Source organism: Nylanderia fulva, unplaced genomic scaffold, assembly GCF_048542155.1.
Source record: "Nylanderia fulva isolate GAGA-0341 unplaced genomic scaffold, ASM4854215v1 Scaffold19, whole genome shotgun sequence".
In the NCBI taxonomy this organism is placed as follows: domain Eukaryota; kingdom Metazoa; phylum Arthropoda; class Insecta; order Hymenoptera; family Formicidae; genus Nylanderia; species Nylanderia fulva.
The window spans coordinates 828,943-844,556 of NW_028190161.1; the positions used below are offsets into that span (position 1 = coordinate 828,943).

Sequence of the window (15,614 nt, forward strand, 5' to 3'; positions counted from 1 at the left end):
AACAAAGTATTTCACAAGTCTCTCCTATTTTGATATAACTGACGAAAGATATAATCGTCAATGAGATTCAGTATTTCTCGCGGCTCTTGAAGTCATCGTTTAATATTTCTAAAGAGAACAATTTTTTTTTTTTTTTAAAGAGAACAAAAAATTTTTTGATTGGCACCGTAATCGAATCTGTAAATGAACATACGCCAAGAGAGTGACGAGACTCTCGCTCATACATCTTAGCCTGTTATCGCCCCAAGCCCTTTATTTATATCCCCGGCTTGAAGAATAATCGACGAGCGGCAAGAAATTTTATTCATTATATCCTCTGGCAACGAAACCGCTGCTTTCTGGTTCAACAGCGTTCTACTTCGCTCATGCTTGCGTGGTAACCTAATCTTCAAGAATCTCGAGGAATTCCTATACAATATATTCCCCGTATTCCGGCATCGATATTCATTTCCTCGGTTGACGATATTAATTGTCACGAAATGTTTCTCCTTGGGTGGTTTTAAAGAATCCCGCTTTCTCTGTCATTGCTCCTGCCAAGTTTCTCCACCTTCGCTGGATCCTTTGGCAGATTTTGTACCTTCCAGCGTGTCCGGCGGGTAAGTAAGGAGTAAGTAACAAGATGGCGGAGCAGGAAGAGAGATTATCGGGGCATGAGCATGAGAGAACGTCGTCCATCAAGCGAGATACCGCGACGTAATACCGTTTCTTCGTACGACTTATCGTCGTCTCGACGTCGTATGTGTAAGGACCAGACAGGGACATCTGGGAGGCATGCCTTAATTGACCGCTCGGAATATCGACGAGATCCCAGAGACGGATTGAGACGTCAGATTTCCGAGGGACATTCGTATTTTTTGCTCGCCATGAAATATGACTGCTCAATATGCTCGCTGGGATTTATTCATGTACGCGATGAGGATTGCGTTGCTTGATCTCTCCACGCGCCTGTTTCTTTCCTATAAAAATTCCTGACGAAACCGTCCGAAGAAGCGTCTTGAATATTTCTACTTTATCCTCATTCGTCTTATATTATTGTTTTTTTTTTTTATTTGTCTAAGATCTTTAATCGGATTCTCTCGCCGCAAACTTGACTGGATATTAAGCCCAGCAGTTTATATTATTCATGATAATTCCTCTTTTACATATTTCCTTCGGAATATATTTCATCTTCGGTTTTTTACATGTGTTTTTATACTAAATATTTATAATAAATAATAATACATGATATTTTTTTAAATCGGCCAATAGAACCCAAGCGCGAAAAATTAATTTTTGTATCTCTTGGTTTGAGATTACTAAGATCCATATATAAATTAATCTCGAACTTACATATGGAGAAAAATTCTACTAAATATTTATCTTGCGCGCACTATTGAAATTCTATTTTGCCTACACGCAAAATTCGATTATCAATATCTTTAATCTTCCCTAAGCAAAGCGCAACGTTAAATCTATGATCGATCCGTCCGGAATAATCATAGACGAAACATGTGGCCGGGTTGTGAAAGCTTGCGCGGTTTTACGACCGCGATTCAATTGAGGCGGCATTCCGGAGAAAGATTGCACACGTGGCGTATAATAGATGAGCCGATTCTTATTAATCATTTCCATCTGACGTCTCTCGCAATCTGCCTGCCGGCCACTTTACGGGCTCGTGCGACAGAGCCCGAGGTGAGATTGGCCGGGTAACAGGTGGCCTCGCGAATGCGTGCACGGTACATATAACGGCCTCGCATTCGTTTCGCAACGTGACCAGACTGAACTACGTACGTATACATTGCATCGCGATAGGAATGCACCCTGTCGAAGGTCAATCAAGGGTCTTCTTCGAGGCGCGATGACGAGCGCGATGATAATGGGCGTGATCGAGGCGAGATATATCTGAATGCCGCACAAATGGAGCTGTCAACGTTTTTTTCTTCAGCTGTGCATTGTATGCTCGAGTCGTGATGGCAATCCCGATTGATGCGATGACGCGCGAAAACGCGCGGATGAAGCGTTGTCTAGAATTTTGTGTATGACGTAGCGTCATTATCCAGAATGAGAGTGGGCTATCGAAACGCTCGATAACGAAATATATATATATATATAGCTAATTTGTCTGGGATATTTCGAATAAAATATATGATTAATACGACACACGTGATACGCATATTTCGTTTGCGGAATTGATTAGGTTGAATATATTGTATATATAATAATTTTGAATATTTGTGTGAAACACCATCGCAATTTATCGAGCAAACTTAATTCTTAATGCTTAGATTTACATTATTTAATTTATTTTCGATATTTTATTTATATTTGATATATTGATAATTTAAGTACAAAGTATGTATAAAACAAAGAAAATTATTTATATATCATCGATGGATGGATCGAAAGAATCCGGAAACAAAATGTTTTCATTCATAACTGAATCTGATATCCACATCACAACCCGTGTTATAAATATCAAATAATGAAAATTATAAAAAATTGGACTTTGATGTTAAACAGTCAGGACGAAAGTACTGCATTTGAGAGAAATTAGTCAAAGATATAGCTCTTCTGTTACAACTGCTTGATCGATGGCGTACATTAGATCGAGCCTAGGCACCAACAGGTCTAGCAGAGAAATGTGGGTGGACAACGAAGATGTGAAACGTGTGGGTGACTTTTTTACTGATCGCACATCAAGACGAATTTTATAAAGAACGAAACTATAGAGAGAGAAAGAGGGAGAATCTGACACGTGGAAGCGTATCCAATTGTTACGAAATGCAAACAAAGAAATTAAATGTATCTCTCTGCATATAAAAAAATTATATCTTTGTACTTTACAGAATAAATTCAGTTTATACTGAAAGAAAGGAATGGATTAAAAGTTAGCGAATTGATGAGAAATCAAATTTCTCATTCGAGCATTTCATGTTTTATCGACTCAATCTTTCTGATCCTATCTGACGATTGTTGAGATTTTAACTGATCATTATTTAATCGACTGCTTGCATTTTGCGATCCAATATATGTGCATGTACAATTATGTAAACAAATTTTTCTATCGGTGGAAACAAAATTTCTCTGTAGCTATTTGTGGTAATAATCAGATATAATTGAGAGAATTTATTTTTTCCCCTTTATAACTTGCATAGAATTATTGCAAAACTTAAATATATATAAAAATATTTATTCAAACACTCTGATAAGAGTGATAAGTTTCATCTTATTCCTAGATTTTATATTAATTTTTTGATTATTCGACAAAAATAGAAAGATCCTTGACTGTTTTATTTGCGATTATACGATTTATCAAGTTTTATTTGTAAATTCTGAGAAGAAAAAACAGATAAGTTGATATAACATACCGCGAATTGCAAAAACATCTGATAAGATATCCGGTTTGAAAAATTTTCTTCGACGCGTTTAACATTTATTTCGACCACTGATTGCGAGAGCCACGCAAATAACAATCTATAAGCGGGTTGAAAAAATTTCCCTCGACGCGTTTAACACTTATTTGGACTACCGATTGCGAGAATCGCGCAAATAACAATCTATGAGCGATATCGCAAATTTCCTATTTCATTGTTTCGATATTAAATAAGTGGAATTCATCTTAAAACCATACGCTTTCCCAAGATTTCGTGCGCGATCTTTCCCACAGTTGAGAAGTTAAAAGCCCGCGAGGCGCCCATCAAGCACTTGAAGCTACACGCACGACGTTAAAAGGGACAGGTAATTTAGCGCGCGTTACGAAAGGACGAGGTACACGGTATCGCGCGATGCCGGATCGGAGGGATGTTAAACGATACCGGCCCGAGGTCAACATATCTGTGCGGAATCTGCGCCGCAAATCGGGGAGTTTATTGAGAAGGAGAGTGATATAGGTGCGCGCCTACGTGCGAGCTTTATCGAACGATCGATCGCTCGCACGAGAAAAGTGACGATAGCCTCGGCCTCGAGATCGAGATACGAGCTCGAAACTTGCGCGAATTCTGAAAATTAGGGTGTAGCTGAACGATATAATTTTGTAAACATTTACTCAGGTTTTTATTTCGATGAGCCTTTGAAGCTTTTCGACGATATTAAATTCTGTTTTATTCACGGATTTTAATAAGTTCATAGAATGTGGATAATTAAAAAAAATATTGTTTATTTTAAGTTGTATACTTCAGTCATACTTTGAATAATCCTAAAAATAATAAAATGATATGTAAATTACGTTTAATGTAGAGTGGCATTTTTTATGAGTTCGTCTACAATTCTTAAGTTTATCCATACATTTGATTTTAAAAAATGACTATAAATAAAATAGAATAACGAATGGAGAAATATATCTCTAACTCTTTTCGTTGATAAATAATCAATATAATAATTTGATTTGTAACAGCTCTTTAAAAATTAATATACATATAAAAGGCAATGAGAGCTAATTAAGTTCTGTTATTAATATTTATTTGTGGAAAAAAATTTTTAACATAAAATATTATTAGACAAAAAAGTTCGAACGTTTCGGTTGCCTTTTTCAACCTTCTTCAGCGCATCATTTAAAATTAAAGATTAATAGAAATTAACAATAAATTATTCATAACTGTCAACATACTAAAACTATACAGAAACAGAGTTATTTGCATAAAACTACGTCAAGATATTATTTTTATAAAAATTAGCTCTTATTGCCTTTTATATGTATATTAATATAATAATTCTTTTATGCGTTTGTGGAAAAATTAAAGGAATATGGTCGGCGTAAAAAATCAAGAGGAAAAATTTAAATTAAAGGCAAGTAATAAAATGATAAATTCACCATTAGACGCAATAAAACTTGCGAGTTACAGATTTTCGCGACGTTGTGCGATATATCGAGTTGTAATTCAACCATGGTGACGTCTCTTGCTATCTCGCGCATTAACACTCCTCGAGGCGACAGCCGCGTTGACCGACGTCTGCGGCTTCTTCCTCTTCAACGAGTAGAGACAGACGCTGGAGAAAGACGTACATTTCTCTCGAGGTGGTCGACGCCTGCCGCGAGATTCACACGAGATAAATCGATGCCTCCTCTCACCTTCAGTCTTTGTTTCGATCAGCTGTTGAATTTTACTTACAAATGTTTCTTCATTCGTATGTTTTTTTTTTTACTGACAATGAGAGTCTAATAGGTGCATATTGCATAATTTAAAAAAAGTTCAGTATGTTGACAATCGTTAAAACTAATTGCTGTAATAAAATAAGACAACAATATCGGAATTTTTATTATAATAAAAAGAGATTTTAAATTTATCTAAAGTTTGATGATTAATTTATTTTAATTTCAACATTAATTGAATATTCTTCTCTTTTTAAATCATGTAATTATAATTATAGAGTATTATAACAAAATATTTTTATATATTATTTCATATTATTTATATCATGCTATTTGAATTTTACTCGATTTTTGCGCTTTTGGTTATTTTTAACCAAACCACGCTTAAGTTAAATTACGAATAACATCTAAACAAATAGCAAGAATATGTACTGGTTTAGCATTACGGTATTAAGTGTTTCAATGTACGAGCGTTTATTCGCGGTTAAGTGATTTGAGAGACAAGACTTTATGCACAGCGTCGTGTATAATTGCGAGTGCAACTCGTTCATATATCAAAATCTTCGCCAAACGACGGTGAAAAGCACTTAGGCAAGATTGTTATCCGCTATGCAACTTGAATGGATAAACAAATGGGAATTGTAGACGAACAAAAGGAGAAACTCGTTTAAACTGAAAGTACGATAACACATCATTAAAAAATGCCCACTCTACATTAAACGTAATTTATACTATATTAAACGTAATTAAACTTCATTATTTTTATAGTATTATTCAAAGTATGATTTAAGTGTATGACTTAAAATAAACAATAATTTGTTTAATTATTCACGTTCTAAGAATTTATTAAAATCTGCGAACAACAGAATTTAATAATATTGTCGAAAAGCTTCGAACGCTCATCGAAATATGTACTTATTAAATATGATTTAAATAATTAGCAAAGTAATATTTTATACAAACGCGCTGTATCGCTGAAAAGCATTATGCTGCAGGTCGACGTAATAAGTATCTTCGATGAAGAAAACATTTACGATTATAAATGGTAAAAATTCCATTTTTTCAGCGTACAAAGTTTGTATACTAGGTGAAGGAAATTTATCTTTCCAGACGACAGCAGCATACAATTCTTTCAACTAAGTAAGCATATAAATCCTAGCTTTTAAAGCCATGCATTGAATCAACTTTATCATGCGCAATCTAGTTGGACAACGTAGTGAAAAACATTAATTCTCCGTTATTTAGTGATTGTTACAACATCCTACGGCATCATGTAACTGTTATCTCCATTTCATTCGCGATATTTAACATATCTGTACATTATAAATTGCGGTATTATTTTCAGTTATATAAATTTTGCTATCATATTTATATATTCGTGATATTAAATTCAAATTTTCACTTTAGCAAAATTTATATAAAGAATGCATGCGAGTTTGAAAATTTAAATATTATAGAATCAAATTAAAAAACGTATTATCATTTTAATATATAATTCAAACTTGTTTTTAATAGAGACATAGTACAAATGTGTAGGCTTTATATACTCTTTTATATTATTTTATACAATTTGCGCTTTACTAATGGCGTCTGCAATATTAATTACTCCAGAAAAATATGGAAGAAATTGATTTCTCAGCTGCTATAGTTCAGTAAAAGATTAGAGAAAATAAAACTGAGAGAGAAATGAATCTGCTATTTTCTCATAATATGATAATAAAGGAATTAACGTTCACCTCGAGCATCGAAAGTCGATGTTCTGCATCCGGGAGGCAAACGTGAGTTCGCGTGCTCTCTTGGTGAACGCGTGGTCCAGCTCGCCTGCTGAGGTTGCCGAGGTGAGATGTAAGATAGAGAAAGAGAGAGAGAGAGAGACGCATAAGGAGCTGTTGTAGACGATCGAGAGAAGGAGATAGAAGAGCAGAAAGAGACGCGGTAAATGTAGAATTTATCGTCGGGAGAGAGAGAAACGAACAAAGCGCATTCCACACACCATCATTTGTTCCTTGTCTGTGCCGCCCTCGGTACTTCATTTCGATTCGTCATTATTTCCTCGCCTCACTTTGTGCTTTATTAACGTGCGACAGCAAAAAAAAAAATGAAAACATTGTCCGACAATTTTCTCGAAAACACTTTCGCGCCGCGACTTAATGACATCGCCCTGAGTGACATCAACCCCCAACTTGAAAAATCGCCGTGTCAATTATTACCGTAAAAATGGTAGCCATCAATTATTCCCATAGATGGATGTGTTTCTGACGTCGCAAAATTAAAATGAGAGATTGTAAAAGTTTTTTCCATGCAAACTAATTTCAATATTTTTAATGCGATCGTGTTCTCTCTCAATTTCTATCATATGTTATTATTATATTTTAAATCTCCCGAAAATAGAGACTAAATAAATTTTAAGATTTTATATAGCTTGTATTTTTTGAAAATATTTATCATAATATCTTTATAAAATAAATTTGCAATTAGCTCTTGATAAATTTATTTTTCACGACTCATTATTCGTTTTCATTAATTTGCACTCAGTTCAAATGAGATATTTATGAAACATATTAAGTACTTTCTTGTATGGAGATATAGTTATTCACCTTTTATTCTATAAACATATAATAAAATTGCAACGCTTCCTTCGATAACGATAATTAAGACGATTTTGAAATTTATTTGCAATTTATAATTAAATTACAACACGCGATTATATGAAACCCTAAATTCGAAATCTATATCAAAATGCATTATTAAAAACAGCTTTGTAATTTATTCAAGCTCTTCCTCGAACTCTGCTTTCTAGGAACAAAAATAAAATAAAAATCGCCATAAACGCAAATAGCTTCGAAATAAAAAATCTAACATGTACATCATTACACTGAGCGAGTTGTAAATTATTTCGTAAAGTGGTTCCCCTTTCCTTCCCTAGATTCATCCTTTGGAATTCAAGTTCATATTATCCTTGATTCTTCGATTGTACGTATGTATATGCCTATCGACTAAGGTACATCAAAGAGTTAACTCGAACACGCAGCGTGAATGCGCGAGAAGACGGAACGCAGGCAAGAGCGAGAGAGAGAGGAAGAGTCGCGATCGAACGGAGTGACGTGAATAAAACGCCGTCGCTGCCGCCGACATAACGAAATCGAAAAATGAAGTTACACGAACGCGTACCGCATCGTAGCCTTCGGGCCGGCCGCGCCGCAGGGAGCGGAGGAGCTTAACCGCAGACTCGAAAGCAATAAACCATAAAGCTATTAATGTTACGCCACGGTTATAACGTATATACGCGGGACTTATACAACCCCGACTCTCGCACTGGAGGCTGCAGGGTTGCGATCCGAACAATCGTGATGACAAAGCGATCCGTCTTGAATCTCGGCGAAAGCTTGATATACTTCTATATGCTCTCTTCTTTTCTTCCCAGTTGTGAATTAGAATTATTTTAACGTCGCAATGACGCGACGCTTTGGAATTGCTTCGAGTTCTAAAGCAAATCAAGTTGATCAGCTGATCATCTCGATTTTTCACGAAGCATTTCAGAAGGCTTCGGAAGGTTTGAGCAAAAGAATGAATTGTGAGATTGCTCTTTATATTTAGGAATGATAAGATGGAGGTAGAAGAGATTAATGATTAAACATTTTATGATAGGTTTCCTAAATTGATCAAGCGTCATTCTGAAGCAAATCAAGTTGATCAGCTGATCATCTCGATTTTTCACGAAGCATTTCAGAAGGCTTCGGAAGGTTTGAACGAAAGAATGAATTGTGAGATTGCTCTTTATATTTAGGAATGATAAAATGGAGGTAGAAGAGATTAATGATTAAACATTTTATGTTAGGGTTCCTAAATTGATCAAGCGTCATTCTGAAGCAAATCAAGTTGATCAGCTGATTATCTCGATTTTTCACGAAGCATTTCAGAAGGCTTCGGAAGGTTTGAGCAAAAGAATGAATTGTGAGATTGCTTTTTATATTTAGGAATGATAAGATGGAGGTAGAAGAGATTAATGATTAAACATTTTATGTTAGGGTTCCTAAATTGATCAAGCGTCATTTTGAAACAAATCAAGTTGATCAGCTGATCATCTCGATTTTTCACGAAGCATTTCAGAAGGCTTCGGAAGGTTTGAGCAAAAGAATGAATTGTGAGATTGCTCTTTATATTTAGGAATGATAAGTTGGAGGTAGAAGAGATTAATGATTAAACATTTTATGTTAGGGTTCCTAAATTGATCAAGCGTCATTCTGAAGCAAATCAAGTTGATCAGCTGATCATCTCGATTTTTTACGAAGCATTTCAGAAGGCTTCGGAAGGTTTGAACAAAAGAATGAATTGTAAGATTGCTCTTTATATTTAGAAATGATAAGATAGAGGTAGAAGAGATTAATGATTAAACATTTTATGTTAGGGTTCCTAAATTGATCAAGCGACTTGAAAGAGAATATTATGAAGAAGTATGTGAATGAAAGGATACATCAGGAATATATATGCGATGGCAAATCGATTACTGTCTTCGATTTATTCGAATTCATATGAAAATCTCGCGTTGGCTGGTGTCCGTCTTGAGATGGAAAAAAAATCAGAATGTCTGCATATAAAGGGGCTGTAAATGTCTGCATAAACTTCTCACTTCGAAACCCGTCATATGACTTCGTTGAAATGCGGAAACCGTTAAGCTGCAGAATTACGAGCAAATCGCTTCGTTCTTTCAATATCTTCTCACGCCTCCATTCTAATCACGATTTATATTGCAAAGTGCTTCTCCGAAATAAATGGCGAACTCGTATTTACATCGTGACTTTTATTGCAGATCAATACTTCGATGTTTGATTTAGTATTATGAGAGGTTTCATCATCACAAAACGGGAAATGCATTATTCTTCTGCATGTGCAATGCAACGGTGCGTCTATTCCTAGACTTATCTTCCAATTTCCAATAATCTATCTTCCTTCTTTCGCTTTCAAAAAAATCTGCTTTTTTCAATTTTTCTTTTCTATTTATACTTTTTCGGAAAAGTAAAAGGTATTTTATTGCTTTACATGTATTTTTATTATATTTTTAATTTTAATTATTTATTAATATTTGGGCTATATATACTATATAAAAATATATTTAAAAAATTATAAACGCGGATAATAGTAAATTTATTCATTTTTTTTTTTTTATATTTTTCTTATCAGAGAGGATGAGTCCGCCTCAAAATAATCTCTTTCTCTCTTTTTCGCAGTTTCAATTTTATCCTCCCTTTTATCCGTTCTCTGAAATCCATTCTCACCTTGAATCCTTTTTTTTTTAAAGCAAGCTCGAGTCGATAGTTATTTCGCGCGTTTATGATACCTGGGTTTTATTTCGTCGGGCATTTAGCCGCAGGGTTCTCTTTTACAATGGGAAAGAGAGAGAAAGAGAAAGAGAAGACGAAGAGGAGCCTTAGAACCCAGAAACGATTTTGATGGTAGGGATTGCGCGAGCTCTCGACGGAGGAGTATCGATGTTTACGAGCTCAAATAAACGGCACCGCCGCCGCCGCCATCAGCATGTGGTTATTTCATATTACTTTTGGCCTTTAATGGAAGAGAAGGAGGCATTTTAAAGTGCCGCATAAAAATCGACGCTCTCCTCTTAGACGGTGGTCGGATATGAGGACCACGTTGGTCCTGCTTTCACAAAAGAAACTTCACCTTGTCTCACCGCGGGATTTCGGCGTCCTGCCCGATGTCGCATGGTTTCTTTACATGTCTTCCTACATCGCCCCCTTGTATTTCGCGGTTTTTGTCAGATTTATCGTTCGAACATTTAAAGCTATATTTGAGACAGCAAACCTCCGGTTTGCTCGGTTCTCTTTTTACTTCGAATATAACTGTTAAGCATAAATATTATTTTTTTTTACAGTACATCCGAGAAAGCTTCTGCGTATAATCTTATGCGAGAGTTTCTTAGAATCGCGAGTTAAATTGTATGTGTTTCCTCTTTTTCTCCTCATAATTGGCCACTTTGGCTAAATTCATCTCTTCCTAAGCGATTGTAAGAAGTAACCACCTCGTGGCTTCGACAGAATTAATACCTCAATTATAATCATTACCTTCAATATCTTCAAACTATATCATAATAATTCCTCGTAATTCAGCAAAATTTCCTCGAAAAATTTCGAAGGCCAACAATATATTCGCACCCCGTTCGTAATCAATAATATATCGTCGCTATTGTCTTCGGACATGGGCGCATGCAGGCGTCGTAAATTTGGCAGAATGTTAATTTTGCGCGAGAGAAAGAGCAATTTTCGTAGCCCCATCGTCGGGGATAATCAGCACGTTTCTGCCGGGGTGTATCCTCGGACCTGCGGATCTAATGATGAATTTCGTGCCGCGCGAGAAAGAGAGAGAGCCTCGGAGGTTGGAAAACGAGAACGTGTCGGCCCGCCGACCTTAACCGACACTTCTCGGCGTGAAGCTCCATCCTCTGTCTAAACGTCTATCCGTATCCCGACCATCACGCTCGTAGCACTTCTTTTTATCGAACCATCTTCCATAAGTTCCTCTCGGTTCGAATCGTTATTTCCTTCGGCCCAGACCACCGTACGGCGCGTTATTATCGATTGCTGTAGCTATTAAAATTTTACTAGCCGTAAAAAATGTCAAGGACTCACACAGGCTTTGTCCATTTTTGTAACACTGATAATTACATATATATAAGTAGTAAAGTGTAAAATACGAACCGAAACTTGTCTCAGTTTCCCTGTGATGATTTATTACTTTGTGGTTTTAACTGTGTTCCAAGAGAAGATCAGGGTATGATTAAAGAACTACATTATTCACGAGTTTGGAAAAAAAGAAAGTAATAATTTTAACTGCATATATTCTTTCTATTTTTGCTACAATAGTGAAAGCGCATTCAAACTAGATTAGCAATAAAATCTAATTCTGAAGTAAGAAATCAATTTGTTCGAGGTGAAACTTGCGCAAAACAAATGCAGGAAATGTTCGGAAAGAGGAAAATGAGAATATGCATGGTGTTTCAGCAAATGCAGGAAATTTGATTGATGCTTAATTTAGTATCCACGCCATCGATCTCGAAGATGAATGTACATTTTTTGAATAAAGTTATAACCCCAATAATAATAATTTCTATTTATTAATCATAAAAATCTACGATTTAACTCCAGCATTTCTTCTCGGATAAAAACTCATCAGCTGTGGCAATTTCGACAAATATAACATATATCTCTTCATTATAACGATCAACTCGTTTATCTTCGACGCGATTCGGATTCGCGATACAGAAAAGCTGCGGTGCATCGTCGATGCAGATGCACCGCATTCTCGAGTCCTGTCGTCATGTCAGACAGCACGTGCATTCGGTGGGATTCTGTCATCGGTATAGCATCTGTTCGATACGAAATACATACCTGGTACACGAGTACACCGGTTCTTCTCTTCCGCGACGTCTCCGATGAGGAAGCTTCTTTCTGGGGTGCATTACTTCCCTCGAGTATCTCGCGCAAGAAGAACGAAGGATCTTACCGCGCAATTATTTTCGCATGACTCCGATCGTCGGTCAGATTAAGACTGCTCTCTTTCGGCCGATCGCATGCCGATCGCGAGCGAAAGGCGGCCGCCGCTCGTTTGCGAACCGTTTGGCGAAGATGCGAGTCGAGATTTAAGCTAAGAGCAAAACCAAATTCCGGGGGAGTGAACGTGCGACTATGCTCCTTCACTCTTCGCCGCAGCATTTATTTCTTTGCTTTGCGAATAAGGAACTTATGCGCGAGGGTCTATCTAATAAAGGTATGAATCTTTCTTTTATACGCGGCCATTTTATCAGGAGAAATTGGCCGTTCAGTTCCCGATGTACTTACCGATGTTTTTGGTACTGCTCACAATCAGCCGTAATTACTGACTTCTTGCGGCGAAAATTATGTGCAGTCAGTGTTTATTTCAAAGTTTATCTCTTCCTCTCTTTTACTCTCGTAAAATTTTATATGTATTATCTTAGATAAAAAGTAATTGTGGAAGATAAGAAATAAAAGTATGGACTCTCCGAAGTCATATTGAAAAAAATTGAGAAGGCATATTTAAAATTTTACTCTTTATATTCTTCTTATATTTTTAGTAAAGAAAATAGAAATTTTTGTATCAATATGCAATAGGATTTTGCAATTGGTCCAATAAAAAATATGGATATAATTAAAAACAAGAGATGAAGTGAAATATATACACAGATATTTTTCTCTTAAAATTTACCCTAAAAATTATGGTAATCATGAGACAAAATGACATTGTAAAGAATTTTATAAGTTTCTCTGATTAAATATCTATTGCAATATAGGATATAAAATACGTTCGATTAATTTTACCATGCACATACCTAGTAAAATTTACTATGTACGTATTCAGATTTTTTATTGTTGTAAATATTAATTAGAAAAACTTATAAAATTCTTCTTATTATTTATAATGCATGAAAAAAGTAATATTTTATGTGCATCAATAAAAGTAACTTTGCTTTTTCTGCTGTATAAAATAGAAACTTTGCGTTTTTCTGAGAGAAAAATCGTATATTAAATCTATTTGATGTAAAAAGAACTCTCTTATGAAATGTATATATAAATGATGATTTTCAATGTTAATATTAATTTCCGAGAATATATAAATCAATGGATAATTTTGCCAGGAGATATGGGAAATAGCTTATCTCGTTCTGTAATATTATAAATCTTTATTATAACCTACTGTACTTACTTTTACAAACTTCGTCCCTCCGACGTATATATGTTGGTCATTCTGAAATACAGTCGACTGAAGACTGTAATTGCACAACAAAATCACGGCAGCACGTGTACATAATACTTTATGGAGGTGGTTCGCCCACCAATATATGTTTCGTACAGATAAAACCCTATCTATAGATTATTGCGGGAATATACTATTAAGTGTGGGTGGTGTCTACTAAATTATCGTAATCGGAAATGAATAACGCGGTTTTCTTTACATAGAAATCCCGCATGCTTTCTGAACCGTTATTCAAATTGCTCAATAATCGTGTCACATTAAACACCTACATACATACATATATGTATCTGGAAGATACTGTCATATGCAACTTAGTGATAAACAAATATCGTTACGTTCACTCTGCTTTGTTGTTTTAATTTTAATTGCAATATAAAACCAATTTATTCAACAACAAATTGGCAGAGCTTAAAAGCAAATATTAAACTAATGAATATATATATTCACATCCTTTTCATTACGAAATTAATTAACTGATGTGAACGGAAACATAATTGTATGTATATTGCTGTCAATATTATTTATGATTATGAAGAAATTAAGAAAGAATGTGTGAGAATCCAAGTAACGATAGTCTCTTCACATTTCGTTTTGATTTGTGCCATGTAATTTCTAAATCTTGTACTTGCAGTTTGCATCGGTACCAATGGCCGTCTCTCCGTGCCGTCCAACAAACAGCATCACTACCGGAATCTTCGAGACCGGTACACCAACTGTACTTACGTCGATGGCAATCTGGAGATCACATGGCTCCAGAACAAAACCTTCGACCTCAGCTTCCTCCAGTACATACGGGAGGTCACCGGTTACGTCCTCATCAGTCACGTGGATGTGCGCAGGATCGTGCTCCCGAGGCTGCAGATCATCCGCGGTAGGACCCTCTTCAAGCTCAATATTCACGACCACGAGTTCGCTCTCTTCGTCACGATGTGTCAGATGCACAACCTGGAAATGCCAGCCCTTAGAGGTATGTTTTCAGATTAATTGAAGATTTTTTTTTATATTTATAATTTACTTCAAGTTTTGATAAACATATTTCCAAAAAGTGTGAACATTCATAAAAATTGACAAATCATCTTTGACTATATACAGAAAGATTGAAGGAGTGAATATTTAAAGAAGAATTAGCTGTGTGTTTTGTTCGTGTCTAATTCGTCGCGAATTGATTTCGCCATAGATATACTCAACGGGAGCGTGGGCATGTACAACAACTACAATCTCTGCCACATCAAGACGATCAATTGGGAGGAAATAATCACGGGGCAAGGAGGACGGTACTTTTACGTCTACAATTTTACGTCGCCGGAACGCCACTGTCCGGAATGTGACGGAAGCTGCGAACAGGGTTGTTGGGGCGAGGGCCCGGAGAACTGTCAAAGGTACTCGAAGACGAACTGTTCGCCCCAATGCTGGCAGGGCAGATGTTTCGGTCCTAATCCGCGCGAATGTTGCCATCTTTTTTGCGCCGGTGGCTGTACCGGACCCAAACAGAGCGACTGTCTTGCCTGCAAGAATTTCTTCGACGATGGCGTGTGCACGCAGGAATGTCCGCCCATGCAAAAGTAAGTAGTAACGTCACGCATCTCTGTATCTGTTTTTTTTTCAAGTTACAAGCTAATACAAAATGTTACAAAAGATACTTTACATACAATAGAAAATTAAAATAATAATCTTTTAAATAATATAAATAAATTAATATGTAGCAATTATTTATTCATGCAAATTACTTGTATGGTCAAATTAATAAGAAAATGATCCT

At 35.9% G+C, this 15,614-nt stretch overlaps 1 protein-coding gene across 4 annotated transcripts in view; it reads left to right on the forward strand.

Annotated features, from left to right (window-relative positions):
- The window catches only part of Egfr (epidermal growth factor receptor), a 147,357-nt gene that overhangs the window by 123,125 nt on the left and 8,618 nt on the right, over nucleotides 1–15,614 (forward strand). For all 4 annotated transcript variants that reach the window (XM_029309027.2, XM_029309024.2, XM_029309023.2 and 1 more), the window contains 2 exons: nucleotides 14,487–14,822; nucleotides 15,033–15,417. In XM_029309027.2, coding sequence (XP_029164860.1) covers nucleotides 14,487–14,822; nucleotides 15,033–15,417 — 721 coding nt within the window. The remainder of the gene's footprint in view (nucleotides 1–14,486; nucleotides 14,823–15,032; nucleotides 15,418–15,614) is intronic.